Source organism: Hippopotamus amphibius, chromosome 12 (assembly GCF_030028045.1).
Source record: "Hippopotamus amphibius kiboko isolate mHipAmp2 chromosome 12, mHipAmp2.hap2, whole genome shotgun sequence".
Taxonomy (NCBI): domain Eukaryota; kingdom Metazoa; phylum Chordata; class Mammalia; order Artiodactyla; family Hippopotamidae; genus Hippopotamus; species Hippopotamus amphibius.
In genome coordinates, this window is record NC_080197.1 from 35132897 (window position 1) to 35156436 (window position 23540).

At 47.2% G+C, this 23540-nt stretch overlaps 1 protein-coding gene across 7 annotated transcripts in view; it reads left to right on the forward strand.

Annotated features, from left to right (window-relative positions):
- RIN2 (Ras and Rab interactor 2) overlaps positions 1 to 23540 on the forward strand; it is a 215060-nt gene that overhangs the window by 151047 nt on the left and 40473 nt on the right. For 6 of the 7 annotated variants that reach the window (XM_057701283.1, XM_057701287.1, XM_057701288.1 and 3 more), the window contains one exon: positions 3016 to 3116. In XM_057701283.1, coding sequence (XP_057557266.1) covers positions 3016 to 3116 — 101 coding nt within the window. Of the gene's footprint in view, positions 1 to 3015; positions 3117 to 3224; positions 3516 to 23540 lie in introns of those variants that run through there. The other variant, XM_057701290.1, reaches the window with a different exon arrangement.

The following is a 23540-nucleotide window of genomic DNA, read 5'->3' on the forward strand; positions in this document are numbered from 1 at the left end:
CATATAATCTGGTTCATTGATTTTTAACTGCCGTGGAGTGTTCTGTCCCTCCATTTATCCATTTTCCAATTGATGGACATTTAGGTGCTTATAATTTGGTTTTCTTACAAATGGCATTGCAGCCAATATTCCTATCCAGGTGTCCCGACACCCACGTGCAGGAGTTTCTCTCGAGTGCGTATGTAGGAGGTCTGTGTGCCTCCAGCTCTGCAAGATACTGCACACTGCTCTCCAGGGTGCTCCACAAACACTCCTCCAGCAACATGTGAGGGCTCCTGTTTTCCCACATCCTCGAGTATTTGGCATTGTCAGACTTTAAAATTTTTGCCGCAGGAATGTGTCTAAAAGGAGATCTCCTGATCTTCTTTCCCAAGGCCCCAGTACTTCCAGAAGTTCTACCTACAGATTGCACCCCAGTTATACACAAAAGGGATGGACTTGGCCGGTCCCCAGTCTCCTGACCTCTAAGCACAAGGTTCCTTTCTGGGGCCCCTTCTCTATCTCCTCCCCCCTCCTTAGGTAATCTCTCCTTGTCACAGGACTTTGAAACACTAACACCTATTGCAGTGACTTCCAAATGTACAGGTTGTTGCACCCTTAATATCAAAAGCCACTTAATACATTTAATTGATAGCCAATAAGCAACCCAGTTAAAACTTACCCTGTGCTGTGTCCAGCTCGATTTCTTCCTCAAATCTAATCCTTCCCCATTTTTTTCCCATCTCAGTCAAGGGCACTCTCATCTTTCTAACTGCTCCAGCCAACAACTTAGGAGTTGTCCTGGATTCTTCTCTTCCCCCATCCCCACATTCAGTCCATCAACTGTGATCAATTTCCATGTGCAATTGTTCCTGGATTTCCCCCCTTCTTTCTAGTTGCTCTGCTACCACTTTGACCAAAGCCACCATCATCTCTTGCCTGGACTTTCTAGTTGCTCTGCTACCACTTTGATCAAAGCCACTGTCATCTCTTGCCTGGACCACTGCAGTTGCCTCCTAACTAGTTTTGCTGCTTCTCCTTACCAACCACCTCTAGCCCACAGCCAAGTGGACCCTTTTAGGACATAAAACAGGTAAAATGCCATTCCCCCACTAAAGCCCTTCAATGGTTCTCAGTTGAAAACTCACATCCAAGGGTACCATGATCTAGAAAGCAGATGAGGTCTGGTCATAGGCAGACTGCACCCTTCCACATGCCTCCCCAGCCTCTGGGACTCTCTGTGTGGATGGCTCTTCCCTTGATCTTTTCATGGTCCCTTGTCATTCAGGGGAATGACTTCCTTGAAGACCTGTCCTGACCACCCCACCATAGATAGGGTGGCCCTTTAACTGCTTCCTACGGCATTACTCGATTCTCTTTTCATTCTGGAACTTCTCAGTGCTCAGCGCTGCGGTCTGTGTCCCATCAGAACATCATCTCCGTGAGAACTCAACCGTATGCTACACTCACAGTACCTGGCAGGAAGTGGGCAGCCATAAGGTTCTGAATAAATGAATGAATAGACGGGGGTCAACATTCTGGAACAGCCTCTAGGCTTAAAATGAAATTTCTCCCAGAGTCTGGGTGGGATAAAAGCTGCTTGAGACAAAGAGACACATATCTTTAGCCAAAACAGCAATTCTCAAGCGTTTTATAGATACCAGGACCCCTTTGCACTGTTAAAAATTTTGAAGGGCCTGACACAGAGCTTGTGTTCATGTGTATTATATCTACAGATATCTGTTGTACAGTAAGTCCCCTACATACGAACGAACCTTCCAGGTGCGAACTTTCAAAGATGCGAATGTGCGTTCACGTGTCCAATCATCTAAGTTAGTTCAGGTGTCTGATATGTCATTGACACATGCGTGCATCCTCTACAAGTAGCTGTGCCTTTGTGTACTTTACCGTACAGTACTGTATAGGATACAGTAGTACGGTATCTTTATTTCAAGGCCAGGATGTCCGAAAGCAAGCATAAAAGCAGCGGTATATAGCTGATTGTGTTAGTTGGGTACCTAGGTTAACTTTGTTGGATTTATGAACACGCTATCAGAACCAAACTCATTCATATGTAGGGGATTTACTGTATTAGGAAATAAATGAAGAAAATTTTTAAAATACTTATTTTAAAACAATAATCGATTACATGTTGACATAAATAACATTTATATGAAAAAATTAACTACATTTAAAAAAGTGAGTGAGTAATGACACTTTGCGAGCTGCTGTTCCACACCACGCGCAGAGCCTGGTTAGCACCAGTGAAGATGTGTTCAAATGAGTGGATGGAGGGGCTCAAGAATTCAGACCAAACTTCAGGGTCAGATGTAGCCTCTTCCAGGCAGGTGGATGGGGGATGGGAGACCACAGAAGTCTTTTCCAAGAAGAGGACACATTTCCCCATCTCCTCCCACTGTGGGTCCCTGACTGCCTGCTCACCCACACCCAGCCCCATACAACCCCCCTCTCTCTTCCCTTTCCCCTAACAATCTTCTCATCAAAAAAAAAAAAAAAAAAAAAAGGAAAAGAAAGAAATAAAAAAAGAAAAATAGGAAAAAACAAAAGAAAGCAAAGAATAAGATGAGAAATAAATTTAAAATCATTGGAAGTTGAGTTGCCAACTGTATGTATCTTTGAAATAGGCTTCTTTTTGTAACCAGAATAAGGATGGTATACATTGTAACCCAGCGCATCCTTTTTGAGTTTTCACTTTGACAGTATGAATGTTGAGGCATGATTTTGCCTGGATTTGTTTATTCCCCTTTGTATTCATGCTGAGAAAACAAACTGGGTGTCAATTTTTTTTTTCTTAGGGTGATACTGAAACCTAAGTTCTTCCTCTTTCTAAGAAGCTGCTCCCTCCCTTTCTATTTTTCTCCCTCTGTGGGTAAAGGAAATTCACAAAGCCAGGATTTAAAAAAAAAAAAAAAAAAGGTGGTCATCTCTGTGCTCCTATTGAAGTGGCTAAAGCTGCCCGGTTGTGGGCACGCCTCTTCCACTTCCTGACGTCACACTATTTTTGTCTTTGAATAGCTCATTGACACAATCGCCTCGGAGATCGGAGAACTGAAACAGGAGATGGTGCAGACAGCTGTCAACCTGGAAAATGGCCTGGGACCCACCGAAGCCCACAGGTGACCGAGGCGATTAGGCGTCGGGCGTGCGAGGGGGGCGACGTGAGCCGTTAGCCACGAGGACTGCCGTTCCGGTCGCCCCTCAGGTTTGGGAGCTGGGGGTGTGGTGTCCGCTCCAGAAGAAGCTCTCTGTAGCAGGTGGGAGTGGCCTAGGAACCAGTTGTCTGGGTTCACGTTAATCCCTCCGAAGGCACTTGAACTTTACACCTTCTGCATTCCTCCTGGCATCAGAACCCGGAAAGCTAAAGTTCTGTCTGCCACATCCACCTACTCACAATGATGGAAACCAAAACGCAGCGGGATCCTCCGTGTGCAAAATAGAATTCAGTGTAGCCCGTGTCAGTCTCCAGAAGGTTTAAAGGGAGAACTAAAGAGGATGGACTCGTTTTGCATTCTCAGGTCAGAAAAAACCCCAGCACCTTCCATGGCCCTTAGCCTGAAACGTGATCCAGCGTATTGGAAATTGGATGTGGTTGTAAGTGATTAAGGAAGGCACTGGCTAGTTGTGTTACACTGTGTTCACAGTGCACGTGGTCTAGGTAGGTAGTTAGGGACTGGCTTTTTCCGCAGAATGGGGGTGCAGAGGTTGGGGTGGAGGGCAGGCTGGAGGAGATCCCCCAAACCTCTTCCAGCTCTTGGAGGCTCTAGTTCATTGTTAGCGAGGACAACAGAGCATAAGCGGTACAAAACGGCGAGGACACTTGGTGCCTCGGAGGCCAGATTCATTACCAGCTTCCCCCTTTTCTCAGGAAATGGAGTTGCCTGGTGCAGGGCAAGGGTGAGGTTTGCAGAGTAGCTTACAAGTCATGAGACTGGCAGGAGGAGTCCTGCAGAGGCAGGCAAACCAGGTGGTTCTGGTCGTCCAGGCAAGTTTCAAACCAGCTGGACTTGTTCCTGCCGTGGAGGAGGGGAGAGCTGGCAGTCCCTGCCAGGCACCCTGCAGCTGGGAGATGGTGCGTGCACACCCTGCGCCTCTGAAGGAACCGTATTCCTTCTTAGCTGTGGAGATTCTTGTGCCTTCCATTTCCCTTCCTTCCTACAAAAATGACGGAGGTAGACCAGATGGTCCTCCCGGTGGCATTCTGTGATTTCCCCTTGATTTTGCTGTGAATGGTTTCAGTGGGTACATTTTTTCCCCCGTAAACTAGACAAATGCAAGGTGATTTTTGATTGGAGATTTTCTGCCCCAGGTTCAGAGCAGTTCCAGACTCCATGGAACTTGTAGCCAGGGGTTTCTCTTTACCCTTAACATCTCCTTTAAGCTTTCGAATTTAAGACTGTACGCATTCCATGATAAGTTTTTTTCAGATTAATGCTATGTTGGTTAACACTAAACTTACAAATTTTAAAAGGTGCTTTACTTGGCTTTTTTTAAAAATGGGAATCAGAAAAGTCAGGATTATCTTTATTGAACAATGTATATGGTGTTTGCCACGTGCCAGCCCCTGTTTTAAGTGCATTAACAGCTGCCAACTCCTGAATCTCCTGATTACCCTGTAAAGGAAGCTCCATCATGACCCTAGTTCTGCTGATGTGGGACCCATGTGACATGGAAAAAAAGCCAGCCTGAGGAGGTTGTGGCTTCTATGCTGGGGTCTCTCATTGATTGTTTGGAAGCGTGGAACAGTGACTTTATTTTAATCCCTCCATTTTGCCCATCGGAGAAGTCAGGAGAGCCAGATGATGGAGAGGTACGGTGAGGAGGACTCTGAGTTGCTTCCAGAGTGAAGGCAGAGCAGAGCTGTAATCACAGGGAAACAGCAGGTCAGCCTGGCACAGAGCAGCCCAAAGGACAGACAAGAGGGAAGGGGCAGGAGTGGGGACAGCAGAGCCGTCTCAAGTGAGACCCCTGTAGAGAGAAGAAGCAGTTGCCCCCCGCCACCCCATCCCCACCTCCATCCTCACCCCCTACCCCCAGGACCTGGGCTGGGCACGTTCTAGTGGCTGTAGGGATGCATCACAGTCGCCTTCCTTTGTGGCATCATCCTCAGTGAGGGTGTATGTGAGCTGTATCTAACCTCACCTGCCCAGACACAGTCTCCAGGAAATGTCTAGGGTTCCTTAGCTTGTTGAATGCAAGGTTAAGTGCTAAGCTAGTGCCATAGTTAGGATGCTGTTCCCTACCTGCGGTGGCTTTTGGTTGTTCTTCTGTGGTCAATATTGAGATGAGCTGGAGATCTTTAACCTTTTCTGGTGTCATGGATTCCTTCTTAGGGTAATATTTTAAATGCATAAAATAAAATATATAGGATGACAGGGGAAACAATTATATCTAGATACAAAGATCAGAATTTTTTTATTATTTTTTTTAGCTGCGTTGGGTCTTCGTTGCTGCACGTGGGCTTTCTCTAGTTGTGGCAAGTGTGTCTTTGTTGCAATGCACAGGCTTCTCATTGCAGTGGCTTCTCTTGTTGTGGAGCACAGGCTCTAGGCACTCGGGCTTCAGTAGTTGCAGCACGCAGGCTCAGTAGTTGTGGCGCACAGGCTTAGTTGCTCCGCAGCATGTGGAATTTTCCCGGACGCGGGATCGAATCTGTGTCCCCTGCATTGGCAGGCAGATTCTAAACCACTGCGCCACCAGGGAAGTCCCAAGGATCAGAATTTTTAACATGTGTGATTTCATAGCATAGCTACTTCTTTGACACATTAAAAAAGCCAGATCAAGCTGTGGGTCTACAAACTTCTGTCATCTGGAAGCAAGAGATGAGCACACACAGCACTTCTGTACCAACAGAGAAAACACCTGGGGCTGTTATTGATGACAGAGTCTCAGGGGCTACAAAACTACTAGGATTTGTTGCCTGCATTCGAAATGGGAGGAAGTTAATTTCAGAACCAGGTTAGTGAAAGTAAAGATGTCCTTTTTGTCCATCCAGTGTTCAGCTCCCACCTCCTATTCCCTCCAGGGACATTTGTGGGCTTTGGGGACCCCATGCTCCCTGGTTTCCTCTCTCTTCATCTGCCACCACTTCTAGTGTCCTGGCTGGTTCCTCCTGGTCTCCCTGCCCTCCCAACCCTGGAGTACCCAGAGCCCTCTGTGCTGTCCCCTCATCTCTCTGAGTAATTGCCTTAGTGTCCACATCAGTAAAATGGGGATAACAGCAGAGCTTCACCTCCAAGTTGTTAGGACGATGGAGTCAATAGCTGTAAAGGACTTATTAGCACAGTGTTGGCACGTGGTCAGCACAGTGTATCGTTTACAGAGACGCCTCTAGAGTAACGTCGCGTGTGGTCCCACCCAGGCTCGTCACTTTGATTCCATCTGTGTACTAGTGATTCCCACCTTGTATCCATCCCTAGGCACGTCCTCTCTTGGAATCCAGGTATTTGCATCCAGCTGCCCACTCAGCCTGCCCTTTGGCATCTCAAACGTACAAAGACCAAGACTGAGCCCTTGGTTTCCCTTCACAGACCTGCTTCTTCCCTGGTCTTCCCCGTCCCAGTAAGCTGCCTCCAGGTGCTTGGGCCTCGCATCAGCCCTGATGCCTCTTCTCTCGTAACCTCCTTCCCTTCTATCTCCAAATCCTGGCAGCTTTACCTGTAAGATACACCCAGGGTCGGGCCACTCCTCGCCACCATGCAGTAGTCCTCTGCCTGGTGCCTCTGCTTCATCTGTATTGACCGAGCTTCTCTGGGCTCTTATCTAAGCAGCAGAGAGGATGATCTGGCTTTAGTTCATCTGAATCCAAGTCAGGGCACTCCCATTCAAAGCCCTTTAGTACTTTTCCATTTGAAAGCAAAATCCTCACCATGGCCTTCAGCCCTATGGGATCTGACCCCACCCCCGACCTGACCATCTCTTCTTATGGTGTCTCCCCCTCCATCTGTCTGCTCCAGCCGCCTAGCTCCTGGCCAAGCAGGCTCCTACCTCCCAGCCTTTGTACCTACTGTTACCTCTGCCTGGAATGCCCTTCCTCTAGGAAGCAATTACCCATGGACCGTCCCTTCTTCTGTCCCCTTAGCTGGCTTTATTTTCATTTATGGGACTTGTACAAACCTGACATAAATTCACTTGTCTAATCATGTGTCTTCTGCACTAGAAAGTAAGCTCTGTGAGAGCAGGGATTTGGTCTGTGTTCAGTACTGTTTTTTCAATGCCCAGAATGGTGTCTGGCATATAGCATACATTCAATAAATGTTTGGTGAATAGACAAATGACAGACGCCAGCCCCTTGTAGATTCTACTAGCATTCGAGCCTCAGAAGCCTCTTGCAGAAACAAGACTTCATGCTCGTAAAGCAATTAGGGCATCCTAACTGGTGTGTAAAAAAATAAAAAGTTGAAGATGTGTGATAGGCCATAAGCTTCCTCCCTAGCAAAGCAGAGGGAGGGTCCAGAACCCCTTTCCCTTATGTTCTGGCTGTGCTTCCTCCATCAGTTCAGAGTTACTGGCTGTTGTAATGTTTGCCAATTAAGGAGCAGATTAGCTGTGCGCCAGACGCTCTGCTATTGTTTTACCAAAGAGGCAGGAGGATGACAGGTTTCTTGTCAGTGCTCTCTCCAGATGCTGCGGTTTATTTCCTTTCTCCCCACCCCATCCCCCCAAAGACTAGAGTATGGGAAAATAAAGGCTTTTTACTTTCCCCTCCTTCCCCCGTGATTTCGCAGTCTTTTTTAGGTTCAGGGAAGGGTATCTCTGGACAGGCACGTCACCAGTGCTCCGCCCGCATCCCCACCTGGACCCATCACCTCTGGACTGAGGCCCATATCTACAAATTCCTTTGTCCTCAGGTAGAACAGAGCAGTCCAACAAAACAACTTCACGAAGTGAGGCTCCAGCTGGGCTGGGTGTGCAGGCCCCCTGGGCATCCCAGCTGGACCAGGTCCCCAAGGCTATTGCTCCCTCTGTTAACCGTCTTATCCTCCTATACCCCCTCACTCCTTCTGTCGCCTCACTGGGACCCTCCAGCCCAAGTGGATGGGTGGGGGCTCCCAAGCTCCTGAAACTCCACACCCATCCCCCTACCCCCCAGTTCAGACACAGAATTCAAAACTTCCTTGCTCAGCCCTGCCCAGTGCCACTGGGTAGCAGTCGGCCCCCACCAGTGGCTACGTCCGGAAGGGTCTGTGTCCCTGCGGAAGTTGCAAGCTTCTTAGCAGCTGTGCAACAGCACTGATAGCAATTGATAGCAAAACCACAAGACACTCAGACTGCCCATTCCTCGTATAGCCCCTCACTTCTTCACTTGGCTGGAGGTTGAAACACAAGATTGGAAGAAGAGGGGCTCCCCTGGTGGCTCAGTGGTTAAGACTCAGCCTGCCAATGCAGGGGACACGGGATTGAGCCCTGGTCTGGGAAGATCCCACATACTGCGGAGCAACTAAGCCCGTGTGCCACAACTACTGATCCTGTGCTCTAGAGCCCACAAGCCACAACTATTGAGCCCACGAGCCACAACTAATGAAGCCTGCATGCCTGGAGCCTGTGCTCCACAACAAGAGAAGCCACCACAATAAGAAGCCCGTGCACCACAACAGAGAGTAGCCTCTGCTCACCGCAACTAGAGAAAGCCTGTGCACAGCAACAAAGACCCAAAGCAGCCAATAAATAAATAAATAAATTTATTAAAAAAAAAAAAAAAAAGATTGGAAGAGCAGAACAGTGGCTTCCAGTCTGGGAAAGAGGCCAACCGGGGCCTGTTCACTGCCCTGTGGCTTCTGTATGCAACCCCCTGGCATTTAGTGCTGCATTTTGGAAACTCCTGCCAGAGTAAAACAAGATGAAGAGAAAGCACACACGTCAGTTTGCAGATAGACGCGTTGTCACGAAGTAAACACACCACATAGCAGCACCCAGACCAAGACACAGAACATTCTCAGCACCCCTCGAGGGCTCACTTCTAAACACCACACGCCAAGGGTCACCACTTTCCTGACTCCTATAGCCATCGATTCGTTTTGCCTGTTTTTGAAGGTTATATAGCTGGAATCATACCGCATGTATTCTATTCTGTGAATACAACACAAGCTGTGTATCCATTCTACTGCTGATGGATATTTGCATTGTTTCCTGTACGGGGCTATTTTGAGTAATGCTGCTCCTGTGAACATTCTTGTGCATGGCTTTGGGGGAACACATGTGGCAACCCCTTCAATTAGGGATATAGGAGTGAATTGCATTGTAGGATGTTTATATTCAATGTTAGTTAATGGTGCCTAAGAGTTTTCCAAAGTCATTATGTCATTTGCACTTCCACTAAGAGTGTGTGAGACTTCTGAATGCTTTGTTCTCATGTATACTTGCTGTTGGCTACTTTTTCAATCTAGCCATTTGGATGGATGTGTGGGTGTAAAGCTTCTGAAACCATGACGGTCGAAGGCAGGTGCGATTACCTGTATGTTGTGACTCAGTGTTTATCTCAGTGCTGTGGGAGTCAGGAGCCGGGGACGCTCCCATTTTAACAGAGCATTCCCTTGCCATTTTCACATGTCTAGGTGCAAGGCTAAAGTCCTGGGGAATTCTGAGCTGACAGCCAGTTCCTTGGGTGATATTCATGAAACCTGCAAAGTTATGGAAAGGATTATTTGGGGGAGGGGATGAAAAGAGAAAATAATGCAGAAATGATGAGGAAACGTGGAAATACATACGTACCTTTTATTACTTCTAATTCTGCTTATGAATCTTAGCTCAAAAACTTGCAGCAGAAAAGATCTGCCAGTGAAATTCTCTCCACCTCTTATTTTCTTTTCCTTTACTTTGTTCAGTACTTATATGCAGAAATATTCAGCACCTCAATGATTGATTTGGCCAAGGCTATTAGTTGCATCATAACTAAGAAATGAATGTATCCAAATCTGATACAGCTACTTTGGGGGTTTAAATTCTTCTTTTAAACTCATAATACATCTGCCTCCAGTGCAATTTCCCATATTTAATAAATACATGTCCTCAACGTTGGTGACATCACAGAATTTAATGTGACTCAGTATTATTCCTTTCCATCTTTTCCTTTTGAAACGTCACGTACAGAGTGACTGTTCTCCGATTTGTAGCCACTTTTGCTCTCCTGAAGATCTTGGAGAATGTATTCATGAGGTCATTTGGATTCAAGTTCAAGTCATCGGATGCAAAGCTCGCTTTGCATTTTGTGCATAGCGTCTGTGTCATGTACAGTGTTAGCCAGCAAAACAAATATGTGCCTCTTTTGCCATATCTGGAAACCTGCCTGCACCTCAGGCCATTCGTTCAGGGCTTGGGGCCCATCCTAAGGCCCCATGGCATCTGAGAGCAGGCCACGCCCAGAATCAGCCGTACCTGTCAGAAAGGTGGGTTTGCCTCCTTTCCTGTGAGCTCCTGTTTCCTGCAGCAGAAACAGGAAGCTCACAATAATCATTTACTGCAGAATATTAATATATCTTGCAGTATCTTAGGTCCCTTCTAAAACAATGTTTGCTGTTAGCAAAGTTTATGCCTTCTTTTTACACATGATCTATGTCTAAGAATTGTTAACGAACATTTCCACTAATTCTGATTTGTCAGTGCTTGGCCTATTCATGTTCTGTCTCAAAGAATATCTGATGGCAAACAGGACAGACAAGCTCTTTTTTAAAAAAAATGTATTTAGTTATTTGGCTGCATCAGCTCTTAGTTGCGGGGTGCGGGATCTTTCGTTGAGGCACATGGGCTCTTCATTTGGGTACACAAACTTTTCTCTAGTTGTGGCTCGCGGCCTCAGTAGTTGTGGCATTCGGGATTAGTTGCCCCACAGCGTGTGGGATCTTAATTCCCCAACCAGGGATCGAACCCGCGTCCTCTGCACTGGAAGACAGAGTCTTAACCCCTGGACCATCAGGGAAGTCCTAGAGCGGCTCTTTGACTTGGGTTGAAAACAGTTGAAAATCCGTTTGTCTGAAACACCTGAGTGACACCATAGACACAGTAACTTTTCTCTTCAGTGGAAGCAGGACAAGTGGGGTGCCTTGAGGGGACATAGCTTTGTTCAAAATTAGCAGTAATCATTTTTCGGTAGGACATTTTCCTATCGCACCCATTGAGGATATTCTGCTATGACTAGCCTGATCAATTTCTCCCCAGTTCCTTAAGATGTTTCCTGATTTCAAGCCCCCACGAGTGTTTGGAATGATGGTGGAATAATGGAGTCAAGGAATTCTATGAGGATTGACCAACTCTTTGCTCACACTGTTACCAATGTAGCCACAATTAAGTTCAATTTACAGAAAATATTTCTTGAGTGAGTGCTATTTGCTAAAATACAAGGAGCCTGAAGAGTTACACAACCTAAGGGAGAAAGAACTGTAAACAAGTATGTAATGGAATGAGGACGTACTAGGGGACTGTGCCAGGTGTCCTGGGACCTCAGGGACGATGTGGGTAATTCCAGGTAGGAGGTGGTTTTAGGAAAGATGAGACTCAGCCTTAAAGAATGAGGTGAGCAGGTGTAAGTACAAGTCCTCCAAACAGCTGTTTTGCCCATCTTGCTTGGTGATATTTGGGGAAGGTTTTAAAAAGAACATGCAAGATTTCTTTTTTTAATGTTTATTGGAGTGTAGTTGATTTTGAATGTTACGTTAGTTTCTGCTGTATAGTAAAGTGAATCAGTTATACATATACATATATCCACTCTTTTTTAGATTCTTTTCCCATATAGGTCATTACAGAGTATTGAGCAGAGTTCCCTGTGCTATACAGTAGGTCCTTATTAATCTATTTTATATATAGTAGTGTGTGTGAGGATTTCTTTTTTGATAAGCAAAGTAGAACACGTACATTGTGGAGAAAGCACAGTGCAAAAAATAAAAATAAGTATTACCATGAAGCTACTCCCTGTGGTACAGCCACTTCTGATTGTTCGTTGGCTATTTTATTTCTTTGCCTGGGTGTAAATCTGGCCAATGTTTTCTGTGCATGTAAATGGTACATCGTGCATGATTTTTGCTGACTTAATGAGAACATTTTGGATCATCCTGGAAATGCACAGTGTGTCCTAGAAGTTGATTCCGTCTTTGTCTGGGGGCTGGCATCCCTGGCCACACTGCACTTGGGCACACAACTTTGGCAGTGGCATCCTTTGGGGTTGGATCTCTCTTGGCCTTTCCAGACCCTGGCTCTCTGCTACCTTGGTAGTTGGCTCTGCTGCAAAACATCTGCTCGGTTAGAGGCCATGGTGATTTAGTCCGGCTCGGAGACAACAGCAGTGGGACCCTATCAAGAGCTGCCTTTCCGTGAAGCCCCGCGCTGGCCGTGGCCTGGGCTCCAGGGTCAGCGGGCGAGACCCAGCCTGCCTGGCTCCTGCTCCTGTTTTCAGCTCCAAGGGTGCCCAGGACAACAGGTTCTTTGTTCCTTTCTTGGTTTTACAGGAATGAGTGGAGGCCCCTGCCAGCGCTGGCATTGTATCCGCCCTTTTCATCTCTCGCTGGAGAATCGATGGCAGGAAGTTCATAAGCAAAAAAAGTCACCAAATCCTTCTCCTCTCATGAAAATGGCAGGGCCTTGTCTCCGAAGGAGCAATGTTCCCTTTTCTGCGAGGTTCTCTCCAACTAGCCCTCAGGAGATGGAGCTTTTTTACAAAAATCCTCTGACTCATGTTTTTAGAAACCTTTTTAAGGAATTGAGGCCTCCTCCCCTAGAAAGCAGCAGCCCTTGGGGAATAAAGCCCACGACCCCAAATCTGTTCATCTTTTTCCTTGCAGAGTTTAAGGGGACAAAAATGCCTCGAGGAATGAAACTATCCATTTTCGTGGTATAGGGAAATTGCACAAGTCAGGAATGGGCCCAGTTCTATCAATTTCTAGCACTTTGACCTCAAAGAAGAAGATAAACTAGGTGACCTCTAATTTCCCCGGCAGCGCAGGTAAACTTGCAGTACTCCTTACAAGAATATCCCAACCCCCCCAGGCCTCTGCCCATCACTTTTCCCATCTCTGGAGGGGGCAGGCGGGGGGGGGGGGGGAGGGGGGGGGGGAGGGGTGTGTGCGGTCAGAGTTTCCTCAGCTCACCTGGCTGTTTCTCTGCTGTAAACCAAGAAAGGAGCCATGTGAGGCCAGAATGAACTGGGGCCTCCTCCTTCCCCAGACTGAAACACTGAAGAGGAGGGGTTTTATTCAGCTTTGCAAATTCTAAAGATGTTTTCATGATTGAAAGTGTTAGGAAATCACTGGACATCAACTACCAGGTGTTTCTGAAATTAGAAGGTTTTCTGGGAAATGTTTTTTTAAATTTTATTTATTTATTTATTTTTGGCTGCGTTGGGTCTTTGTTGCTGCTCGAGGGCTTTCTCTAGTTGCAGCGAGTTGGGGCTACTCTTCGTTGTGGTGTGGTGGCTTCTCTGGTTGTGGAGCATGGGCCCTAGGTGCGCAAGCTTCAGTAGTTGCAGCATGTGGGCTCAGTAGTTGTGGCTCACGGGCTTAGTTGCTCCGCAGCATGTGGGGTCTTCCTGGACCAGGGATCGAACCCATGTCCTCTGGTTTGGCAGGTGGATTCTTAACCACTGCGCCACCAGGGAAGTTCCTTTCTGGGAAATTTTTGTTTGTTGTACATATGTATATGTGCGTGTGTTTAGCAAAATTTGGAATTGGTCCTTTTGCCAGAAATTTTTATTAGATGGATCTCTTTGGGATGAGCTGTTGTTTTCTCTGTCTCTCCATAGGAGGCTTTTTCTACTCACATGTTTTCAGAATCTGTTGATCCACTGATTCATCTCCTGCCAAGCTTGGCATCTCGGCCACTGCTTGGTATTTGGGGTGTATTTGGTTTCCTTTTGATACATAGACAAGGACCTACTGCTCCAAGAGCAAGGCTACAGTGGACGCAGGACTCTGACTTCCATCTGGTCCTTAATTCTGAAGACCCTGCACCGGCCTCTTGTAGCTGGAAGGCTGAGCCCTCTGGCAGGGCTGTGTCCAGGCTGCATCTTTCCCGCCATTGCAGCTGGTTGGGGCAACACCGTGTGAAGAGGCTCCGTTAGGCTGGCGTGCAGCTGAAGGCACGACATGGGTAAGGGAGGCTCCCCAAGAGGCAGGATACGCCTGGAAATTTCAACACAAAAACATTAGGAGAAGTAGCTTTCCATCCTTACTTTTTCCATCTGGAGGCTGAGGATGGCATGCACTAGAGTCCAGGTTGGGACTCAACCCTGATGATAGATGGAGAACACCCCAGCTAGAGGCACTGGGAGCCAGCCTCAAGAGGGCTCACTTTTTGTTTGAATGGCCATGCCGCATGGCTCACAGGATCTTAGTTCCCCGACCAGGGATCGAACCTGGGCCCTCAACCGTGAAAGTGCAGAATTCTAACCACTGGAACACCAGGGAGTTCCCCAAGAAGATTCACATTAAATGCTGATCAAACAAGCCCCAGAATTTGTTTATAGAATAGTCTTTTTTTTTTTTTTTTTTGGCTGTACCACACACGTTCGGGCTATTAGTTCCTTGACCAGGGATTAAACCCAGGCCCCAGCACTGGAAGTGTTTAGTCCTAATCACTGGCCCACCAGGGAATTCCCTATAGAATAGTCTTTGAACAGTCTAGAGTGAAAAGACATTGCCTTGTTTCTTTTTCTGAATTTCTAAAAATTAGGAGCGAATAAGAGACATCCTGGAAACTACTGAACAGAATCTACTTGTAGTTCTCAAGATGTTCCAAGCTCTTCTACTCAGTTCTTTTCAGATTGTGTTTCTTTAAGTAACAGATTCCTTTTTTCAATAAAAATCTGTCTTTAGAGACAGGGAAACTGAGGCTGGAGGACATGTAGTAATGGGTCCATGCCTCACAGTTATAAAGAGTCAACTGAGGCTTTGATCTGGGTCTGACTACACGGGCTTTTCCCCCGAAACCACTGAAGATCATGAGGCCCAGGGGACCCTAGGATCGGGTCCCCCCGCAAAACATAGTGTCGATGTTGCCGTGTTCGCATGTGCAGGAACTGGGCGGGTTTGATTCTGAGTTATGAGAATCCATTGATACCTGAATGGTACATCCCCAGGAGGTGTGTGCTTGAGGTTCCCACTTGGGGGTTTTTCCAGACCTGCCTTCACCAGAGGCAGCTTTCCTGCCAGGAGGCTCTCCCACTGCTCCTGTGCTCAACCGACTGGGGCACATCCGGCTGCTGTGGTTGGAATTCTAAGTCTCATCCCCAGGGGTGGAAGAAGGCATTCTCTACTTGGGGACCTTGATTGGAGAGCTTAGCACCAGCACCCTTTGTCTGGTGGGCATAGAAGTACAATTCTAAGCCAAAACGGCCATGAATTTTGCACCCAAAGCCCACCTCTTGCCACTCGATGCGAGGCTGGCTGGAGGGGGTGTCCAGGAGGGAAACTCACAAGCGATAAGGTCGGAGCTGCTAAAAGTTTGCATTTGTTGTCCTGGAAGGATTTGGGCTGCTTTCTTTTCTTACCTCAGGCCCTGAGATGGCCAGAGGGCAGGGGGCTTTTGCTGGCTGTGGCAATTTTTGCCGCATTACGGGAGGAAAACTTTCCCTTCTACCCTTCTAGCCTCTTTAGCTGGTCTCGTAAGTAAATTGACATAAGACAGATTAACAGCAGAAAAGCAAATTTCGTACATAAAGGGGCCCCAAAGATGTGAAACCCAGAGACAGGCAGGCACTGGAGACTTCTGTGCCATCCCGAGCTCAGAAAGGAGTCGGGGTCTGGGCTTCCGAGGAGAGAAGACAGTTCGCGGGAAGGGGAGAGGAGCAGGTGTCGGTAAACAGGTGTCTGCAGCAGCCAGAAGGCTTTCTGTTATGAAAGGTCACCTTTGCCGGTAGCTCTCTTCCTGACCAGGCCTCTGTCCAAGTTCTTTCAGGCAGGTAAGGAGAAGGTAGCTCTCCCTGCGTTGGCTGAGCTGAGTCTTCAACTTGAAACAATCCAATTGCCAAAATGGCATATTTTGGGGTGGCGTATCCTGCTTCCCCTCCCCACCCATTTCCTGGTAAACACAGAGACAAGAACGCTTTGTCTCCTGGGACAGGAACTGAGTGGCCAGATTCTATTGTCGGGACCTGGCCGAGGAGAGGCCTGAGTCAGAGAGTGTGCAGCGGGGGTCCCGGCAGAGGCTAAGGAGACCCAGGGCCCCCACTTCTCTTTCCCCGCTGAGCTTCTCCGCTTCTTGCCTCACAAGGAATCAACCCCCTATCCCTTCCCCATCATGCCCAGAGCAGGCACTTCGTCCATGCCTGCCCAGGGCTAGACCGGAGTATGGCCAAGGGATGATGCCAGGCTAGAAAGAGATCTGTGTGTTGCAGAGTGAGATGGGGTGAGGGCCCCAGAGGCATATAAACAGTAGGGGAAGGAGTTCAGTGCAGCTGCAGGAGGCCAGGGGTGGGGCGGTGGGGACAGGATTTGAGGCTGGTTTTGACAGGTGGGTCGGAGCCAGTTGCGGGCACTCAAGAACAGCTTGAACGTGGGCAGGGAGGGGGCTGAGTGGAGGCAAATAGATGCGTTTCTTGTTTGAGGAGATTAAGACGGGAAAAACATGCTGTTCTCATTCGAATTGTCTTAGCCCAAGCTTCACTGATTGTGCCACAATTTTTCACATATTCACGTACCATCTTTACTATTCACTTACCTCATGTTTGTCTTTAAATTGACTCACTTGTGACATTTATTTTAAAATAAATTTAATAAGCCAGTCATGAAGAGGCAAATGCTGCGTGATTGTACGTACATGAAGTATTTAGAGTTGTCACATTCATAGGGACATAAAGTAGAATGGTGGTTTCCAGAGACTCGGGGGATGGGAGGGATGGGAGTTAATGTTTAACAGATCTAGAGTTTCAGATTTGCAAGAGGAAAAGAGTTCGGGATGTGAATGACTTTATTGGACGGTTCACGAATCAGGCAACATCCTGTCTAGCAAGGAGAAAGGAGCTCCCTCAAGCTGCAGAAGGGGAATGGTTTTTTAAGGTGGAGAGGAAATGGAAACGTGAAATTATTTGCAAAGAATTCATTGTTTTTGGCAAGGTCCCCCTCCTAAGGGAAAAGCAGGGACCTATCAGGCTGAATAGCTTATTGGTGTTGGCTAGGAAAGTTCAAGTTGGCTGGTTAAAGGTCACATTCCTGGGGAAGGTTGAAATTGTACTGAGGTTAGGTAGTAAGTTTTGGTGAGCTTAGCACAAGTGACTCCATTTGGAGCCTGTCATTTCTTTTTCAACAGTACTGATGATTGTACAGATGTATTCAATACAGCTTAAAAATGGTTAGGATGGTAAGTGTTATATGTACTTTTCCACAGTAAAAAATGGGGGGAAAAAGGTAAATTAATGTCTCCACCATAATTGGGAACTACATGAAATACATGTAACTATTGAATTAAATTCTGGACATTAAAATAAAAACCATGCTTCCATGTAGTACCAAAGTATATCCAGCACTCTTTGGGAACTACTGTCAGTTTTTAATAAACCATTGGAAAGTTATAAAATATCAAAATTAATCTATTCTATCCTACCAGGTAGGGTTCTGTTTTGTTTTTGAGTTCTTTGCTTTGTAGCAGGACTGCAGCTCTTTATGTCAGGGAGACAGGCAATCAGGTAACTCTTAAGCCATAATTAAGTCCTAGGCAAAAGCAACTTGGAACTTTGGGCTCTGCTCTTGTTTTTTTTGTTTGTTTTCGTTTTGTTTTATTGACAATGTTAACATCTTATTGACAATAATCAGCCTGTCTGTTTCTTTTGATTCCTCCTCTGACTGTGTACTAGGCCTTTACAGCGTAAACAAGAAAAAACAGTTTTCTTAAAGGTCCAAAAGGTCCACTGGTAACCTTCAGGGAACCAGCCCTCGGGCTGCAGGAAGAGCTCTGAGTCTTCCCTGGGAGTTAAGTATCTTTGCTGGAAATCCAAGTAGGGCCTGGGAGGAACGACCTGGTGGAGCTTTCCTCTCACCCCTTCAGATCCTACATCCTAGGTGGCCCTTGTGGGTTACCCAGCCCTACATCTGATGCCAGGATTGGCCTGGAAGGAGCAGGCACAGTGGGCAGGGGTCCCCGTCCAAGGAGAGAACTGCCTTTTGTAAAGCCTGATAGAGGAGACCAAGGGTGGTGCTTGGGGCAAGGAGTTGAGGCGTGCGGAAGAAGGGGGCAAAGGCCAAACGCCAGAGTGCTGTGACAGGGGGTTGTGACAGTCTTTCCTGCAAATAATCCTGCGGACTCAGTCATCCAGATGTCCTCAGATGACTCAGCTTACAGAGCCCACTAGTCTGTGTGTAGAGGCAAAGCAGAAAACCCAGTTAAAATAAAAGGATGGCTTTTCCATGAAGGATATCACAAAGGTACTGAATTACAAGGTAGATGGGATAGGGTGTGTGCAAAGGTGCATGTCTCCCTCCATGCAAACACACAGAGGGAGCCAGGGAGCCGTGGAATGTGGTTTGGGGGCCCACCTTGTATATATTATATAATTATATAGGTGTAATTCCTCAGAGCACGTGCCATTCTTTCTAGCAGAGGTTTTCTGAAGTTGTTAATTGACTAAACCCATCTCTTTTTTCGTTGAACGATGATCTAACGCTGTGCTCTAGAAGGGAAAAGTCTTAGCACATTTAAAATATTTAATTGAAATAGCTTTTGTCCTTAAAAAATAATCAGGACTTCCTTGGTGGCACAGTGGTTAAGAATCCATCTGCCAACGCAGGGGACATGGGTTTGATCCCTGGGCTGGGAGGATCCCACATGCCGCAGAGCAACTAAGCCCGTGTACCACAGCTACTGAGCGTGTGCTCTATGGCCCGCGAGCCACAACTATTGAGCCCGCAACGAAGAGTAGCCCTTGCTCTCTGCAACTAGAGAGAGCCTGCGTGCAGATACAAAGACCCAACACAGCCAATAAATAAATTAATTAAATTAAAAAAATAATCAAGTATATCTTGTTGTAGATGTTGATATAAATTATCCATGAAAAACATAATTGTTCAGCTTAATGACGTGTTTCTAACGCACACAGGAAAGGTGTGGAAGGCCTTCTGCTCTTTCTGTATACTTGTTTTGTCCCCTTGTCCTGACTGAGGACGGCGCCCTCCAGAGCACTTGGGCTCGTGCTGAGACCCATTCGCCAGCTGGACGTGTGCCACCCTCGTTGAGAGTTAACAAATGGTCATTTTGCCTTGTATCTAGTTCCCTTAAAGTTCATTTCTGCTGTTGAACAGCTGAACTAGGAGTCTTGTATCTAGAAGGTTGTCGACTGTATTGACTGCACTGCAACAACTTCACGTCAAAGTTTCATGTATTTTACGTATTGCTTTCTTCATTGCCCCTCATTTATTTGAGAGAAAAAAAAGGCTGAACTGTAAAGTAATGTGTTGTCTGGGATGGAGCTTGGGAGAGCGAGTAATGTGTTGGGAAGGACAGGGGAGCCTTTCCGGATGCACTTTGCTCTACCCCCTGGACCTTAGGAGCTGCTTTGATGGACTGTACCATCCTCTGCGTTCTGGATTAGGAGGACAAGAAGGCATCCCTTGGGAACACTGCTGTGAGTTTGTGGTTGCTCTGAGCTCAGTCTGATTCTGTGATTGGGTCTCTCTGCCCGTCCTGCATTAGGATGCGGGGCTAGCCATCACTTACTCTTGCACCTGCCTAGGCTACCAATGCCTGGTCCCGGGAATGACAGGAACACAGCCAAGTGGAAAGGCCAGTCGCATCCCACACTCTGAAGCGCCTTAAACTGAGTGTGACCAGAATGTTGGAGAGCCCTGCCCCCACCCCAGAGCCGGTGTAGTCGCCATCCATCTGCTGCGGAGCCCTGAGGCCTGGATTGGTTGGAATGGGAGCAGATACTGTCTGATTTTTCCAGTGTTTGTTCTCTGTCCCTGAAGGTACCTTAGATTTGTGGGACGTTCTGTGCTTTGCCTAGTGTTTTCACAAATGGCTGTGGGTCTCGCTGAATCCATAACTGAGCTTCATCTCCCCATGAAAGCAGGCCTAGACACTTGGAAATAGTAGTAATAGTTGAATAAATAAATGAATCCTATGCTCATAAAAACTCAGTGAGATGTTATATATTTTCCCCTCCCATTTTCCCAACCTATTATTTTGAGAAATTTCAAACTACAGAAAAGCTGCAAGAAGATTCTAATCACCCATACTCACAAGTTGTTGAAATTTTGCCACATTTTCCTTACTGCAGTATGTTTTCCTTTTTTTTTTTTTTTTTTTTTTTTTTTGAGGGGGCAGAACGGGGTGAGGGGCTGACCATTTAGTACTTAATTTCTAGCATTTTCACACTTTGCCCCTAAGTTTTTCAGTGTGTGTCTCATACATCTCTTAAAAACAAGAACATTTTCCTGCATAACCATAATAAAGTTATCACAGGAGATTAAATATCAATACAGTGTTATCTAATGTACCCCCTCATGCAGATATTCCCAATTGTTCTTTATAACTGCTTTTAATTCTGAGGCCATATGTCATCAATTCATGTTATCACAGCTGTTTAGTCTCCTTTTATCTACAATAACCCACAGTTTCTTTTTTTTAATCTTTCGCGACACTGACATTTTTGCAGAGTTCAGGCCAGTGGTTTTGCAGAAGTCTCTGAATTTGGATTTGTCTATTTCCTCCCACGTGGATTCAGATTAAACACATTTGGGGGCAGGAAGACTAGGTGGTGTCATAACCTTCTCAGAGCATCACTTCAGAGGTACCACGTCAGGTGCTGGAGATGTTGACCTTGACCGCTTGGTCAAGGTGGGCGTTTGCCAGGTTCCTCCCTTGTCAGGGCACCTTCTCCTCTTCAGGATAAGGAATCTGCGGGATGGTATTTTAAGGCTGTGAACATTCTGTTTCCTAAGTCTTTCATCTACTGATGTTAGCATCCGTTCATGGGTCTTCGGTGCATCAATTCTACATGGTGGCAGAGATGTTATTTGCCACTTTCAGATAAAACTTAAAAAGGGAGCTGGCCGGGTCTCAGGTGCCAGGCTTCCCACTGTGACCGTGTCCTGAGTTTCCTGCTCAGTGGTTTATCCTTTATAAGCCACGCGTCCTTTGCCCTCCCTCATGTCTGATTTGCATGCAGACATCTGTCTTAGAAATCGTGGTTCTATGCATCTCATCAGGTCCTTTCTTGGGTTGGATTCCCTCAAAGCAGAGCCTGAGCCAGGGCTTCCAGGATGGGACAGGGAGGAAGCCAGGCAGAGATGCGAGGTCAGCTGGGGTGTCACCTCTGCCTGACCCCACAGGGAGCGCTGAAGTGTGACGAGCACCCTGGAGTTGTTCCACCTTGAGGCAAGAAGCCCTCTCCTACACCCCAGATCAGCGTGTCATGAGCAGTGCGTCTGCTGCCAGTGGGGGGTGGGGGGGTGGTCATAGCTTCCTGGGATGTCCGGAGCAGCGGCAGCTGTGGGCTCTTGGCAGCCAGCACTCATAGCAGCATGGGTGCCTGGTTGGTAAAGGGGTCTGGGCGGGCAGGGTGCCAACAGCATCCACGACAGTTGCAGTATTTCCCTCATTAGTTCTTTCCCGAGGCTTGTCCCTGATACAAGCCAATCTGTCCTATAATCATAGGCTGTAAACCTCAGGTGGCCGGCCGCATAAAGGCGTGAGCTTAGTACAGACAAGGTCTAATTTATGGTTGCCCCTTTACGAGGCCCCATGAATCTTATTCACCACCTTCCTGTCTGGGCCTTGGCTTTTTAAGGTGAGGTCAGCTGTGAGAACAAAGGCTTTATAGCTTTTTAACAACCGAGGCGTCGCAGGATGGGCCCTTCTAAGGAAGGACGAAGTGTCAACTCTCAGCACGGTAGAATTTGGTCTTGGTAAAACATCGCCAACTTGAGATGGCAGGGCTGAAGTGTGTCTTTATTTGGGTCCCCAGAATTCTTTCATTGGCATATAACCTGTCTCCCCCGTCCCCTCCGAAAAACAAAACAAAACAAAACAAAACAAAACAAAAAAAAACCTAATTGGGTCCGAGTTCAAGTGAGTGTTTTGCTCTTAGGTCTCAAGCACATGCCCCTCAAGTTCTGGGACTGGCAGCATCAGCGTTACCCTAGAGCTTGCTAGAAATGCAGAGTCCTAGGCCCGCCCCGGACCTGCAGAATCAGAATATCTGGGGCTGAAACCAGGAAGCGTGGCTTCATGCCCCCCAGGAGATTTCTCACCCAGGATCAAGCACTGATGCAGAGCAATGGTTGTAAACTCGGCTGCACACTGGGGTCTCCTGGGGAACTTAAACCATTCTGACGTCTGTGTTCTGCCCCAGAATGCCTGATTTATGTGACCTGGGGGTGCAGCCTTAGCCATCAAAAACATTTAACCTCCCGAGGCGATTTTCACAGGCAAGCAGGGGTGAGAAGCACTGCTGTAAAGTTGCCTGCTTTACCTCATGAGAAAGGAATTTTAACACCAGCCTCATTTTGAAGAGTTTGTTCCTAGAGCTGCAAAGATTCACTTCAAAATACCTGGAGGCCCTGGAGTGGCATTTCCAGAATGAGGAACTGCCCTTTCTGGGCCCAGATGGTCCCATCTGGAAACGGGAAGCAGCAGTAAAGAAAAACACCCTATTTGAGAGAAATGTAAATCTTGAATGGAAGCACGAGATTCTTGAGATCTGGAGCAAGTCAAGAGGTTGGGGGGAGAGGGTGGGGTGGCGTCTCTGGTCCCATGTGCTTTCATCTTGGGGTGCTATTCCTGAGTCTGCACGCCCCAAAATGATCACTTAGGTGGGCTTCCTCTTAGGATCAGAGTGGTCCATGTTGGGGTGGCACACCTTTCCCCCACACCTTACATTCAGACCCATCACCTGTCTTCCTCACTGTTGAGGGCTTCTTCCAGACCACACGTTTGGGTCTCTTTGGGTGTAGATGTTTGAAGATGGTGTGTACCCCCACCTGAACTTGGCCACGCAGACATGGATGGTCAGGCCAGGTGGTCCCACTGGCTGTTCTGGGACCGTGTTGATGATCAGCTGGTGAAGAGCTCTGAGCGTGGCAGAGGGGAGGACACCTCAGAGCTTAAGCAGCCTTGGAGGGGGGTCTCCACCCTCTCTTGACAAAGACCTGTCCTTGGGCAGGTTCCTCCAGCAGTCTAAGCCTCCTGGTCCTCTTTTGGAAAACTGGGATCTTGGTACCTCCATTCAGGGCTATTGTGAGGCGTAGATGAGAGCATATTTATAAAGGTTTGGCGAACAGTAGACATCACGTGGATACAAGCCATCCCGTGTTCACGGTCTCACCTGTTACCTGCAACGTTGGAGGAACGCCAGACCTCTAGAATTTCTAGCTCTGCCGTTTCATGGCTGTTTATTACTCTGGACAGCTCAGGAGCTTCTCAGGCCTCAGTTTCCTCATTCATGGAATGGGGATTACATACTCAGTAACAGGGTTAGGGTTGGGCTCCAAAGGAGATGACGGACGTCAATACGGTATCACTTTTTTAAATTGAGATGTCATTCACATGCCATACAATTCAGTGGTTTTCAGTATTTCACAAAGTTGTACAGGCATCTGCTCACCTCATTCCAGAACATTTTCGTTACC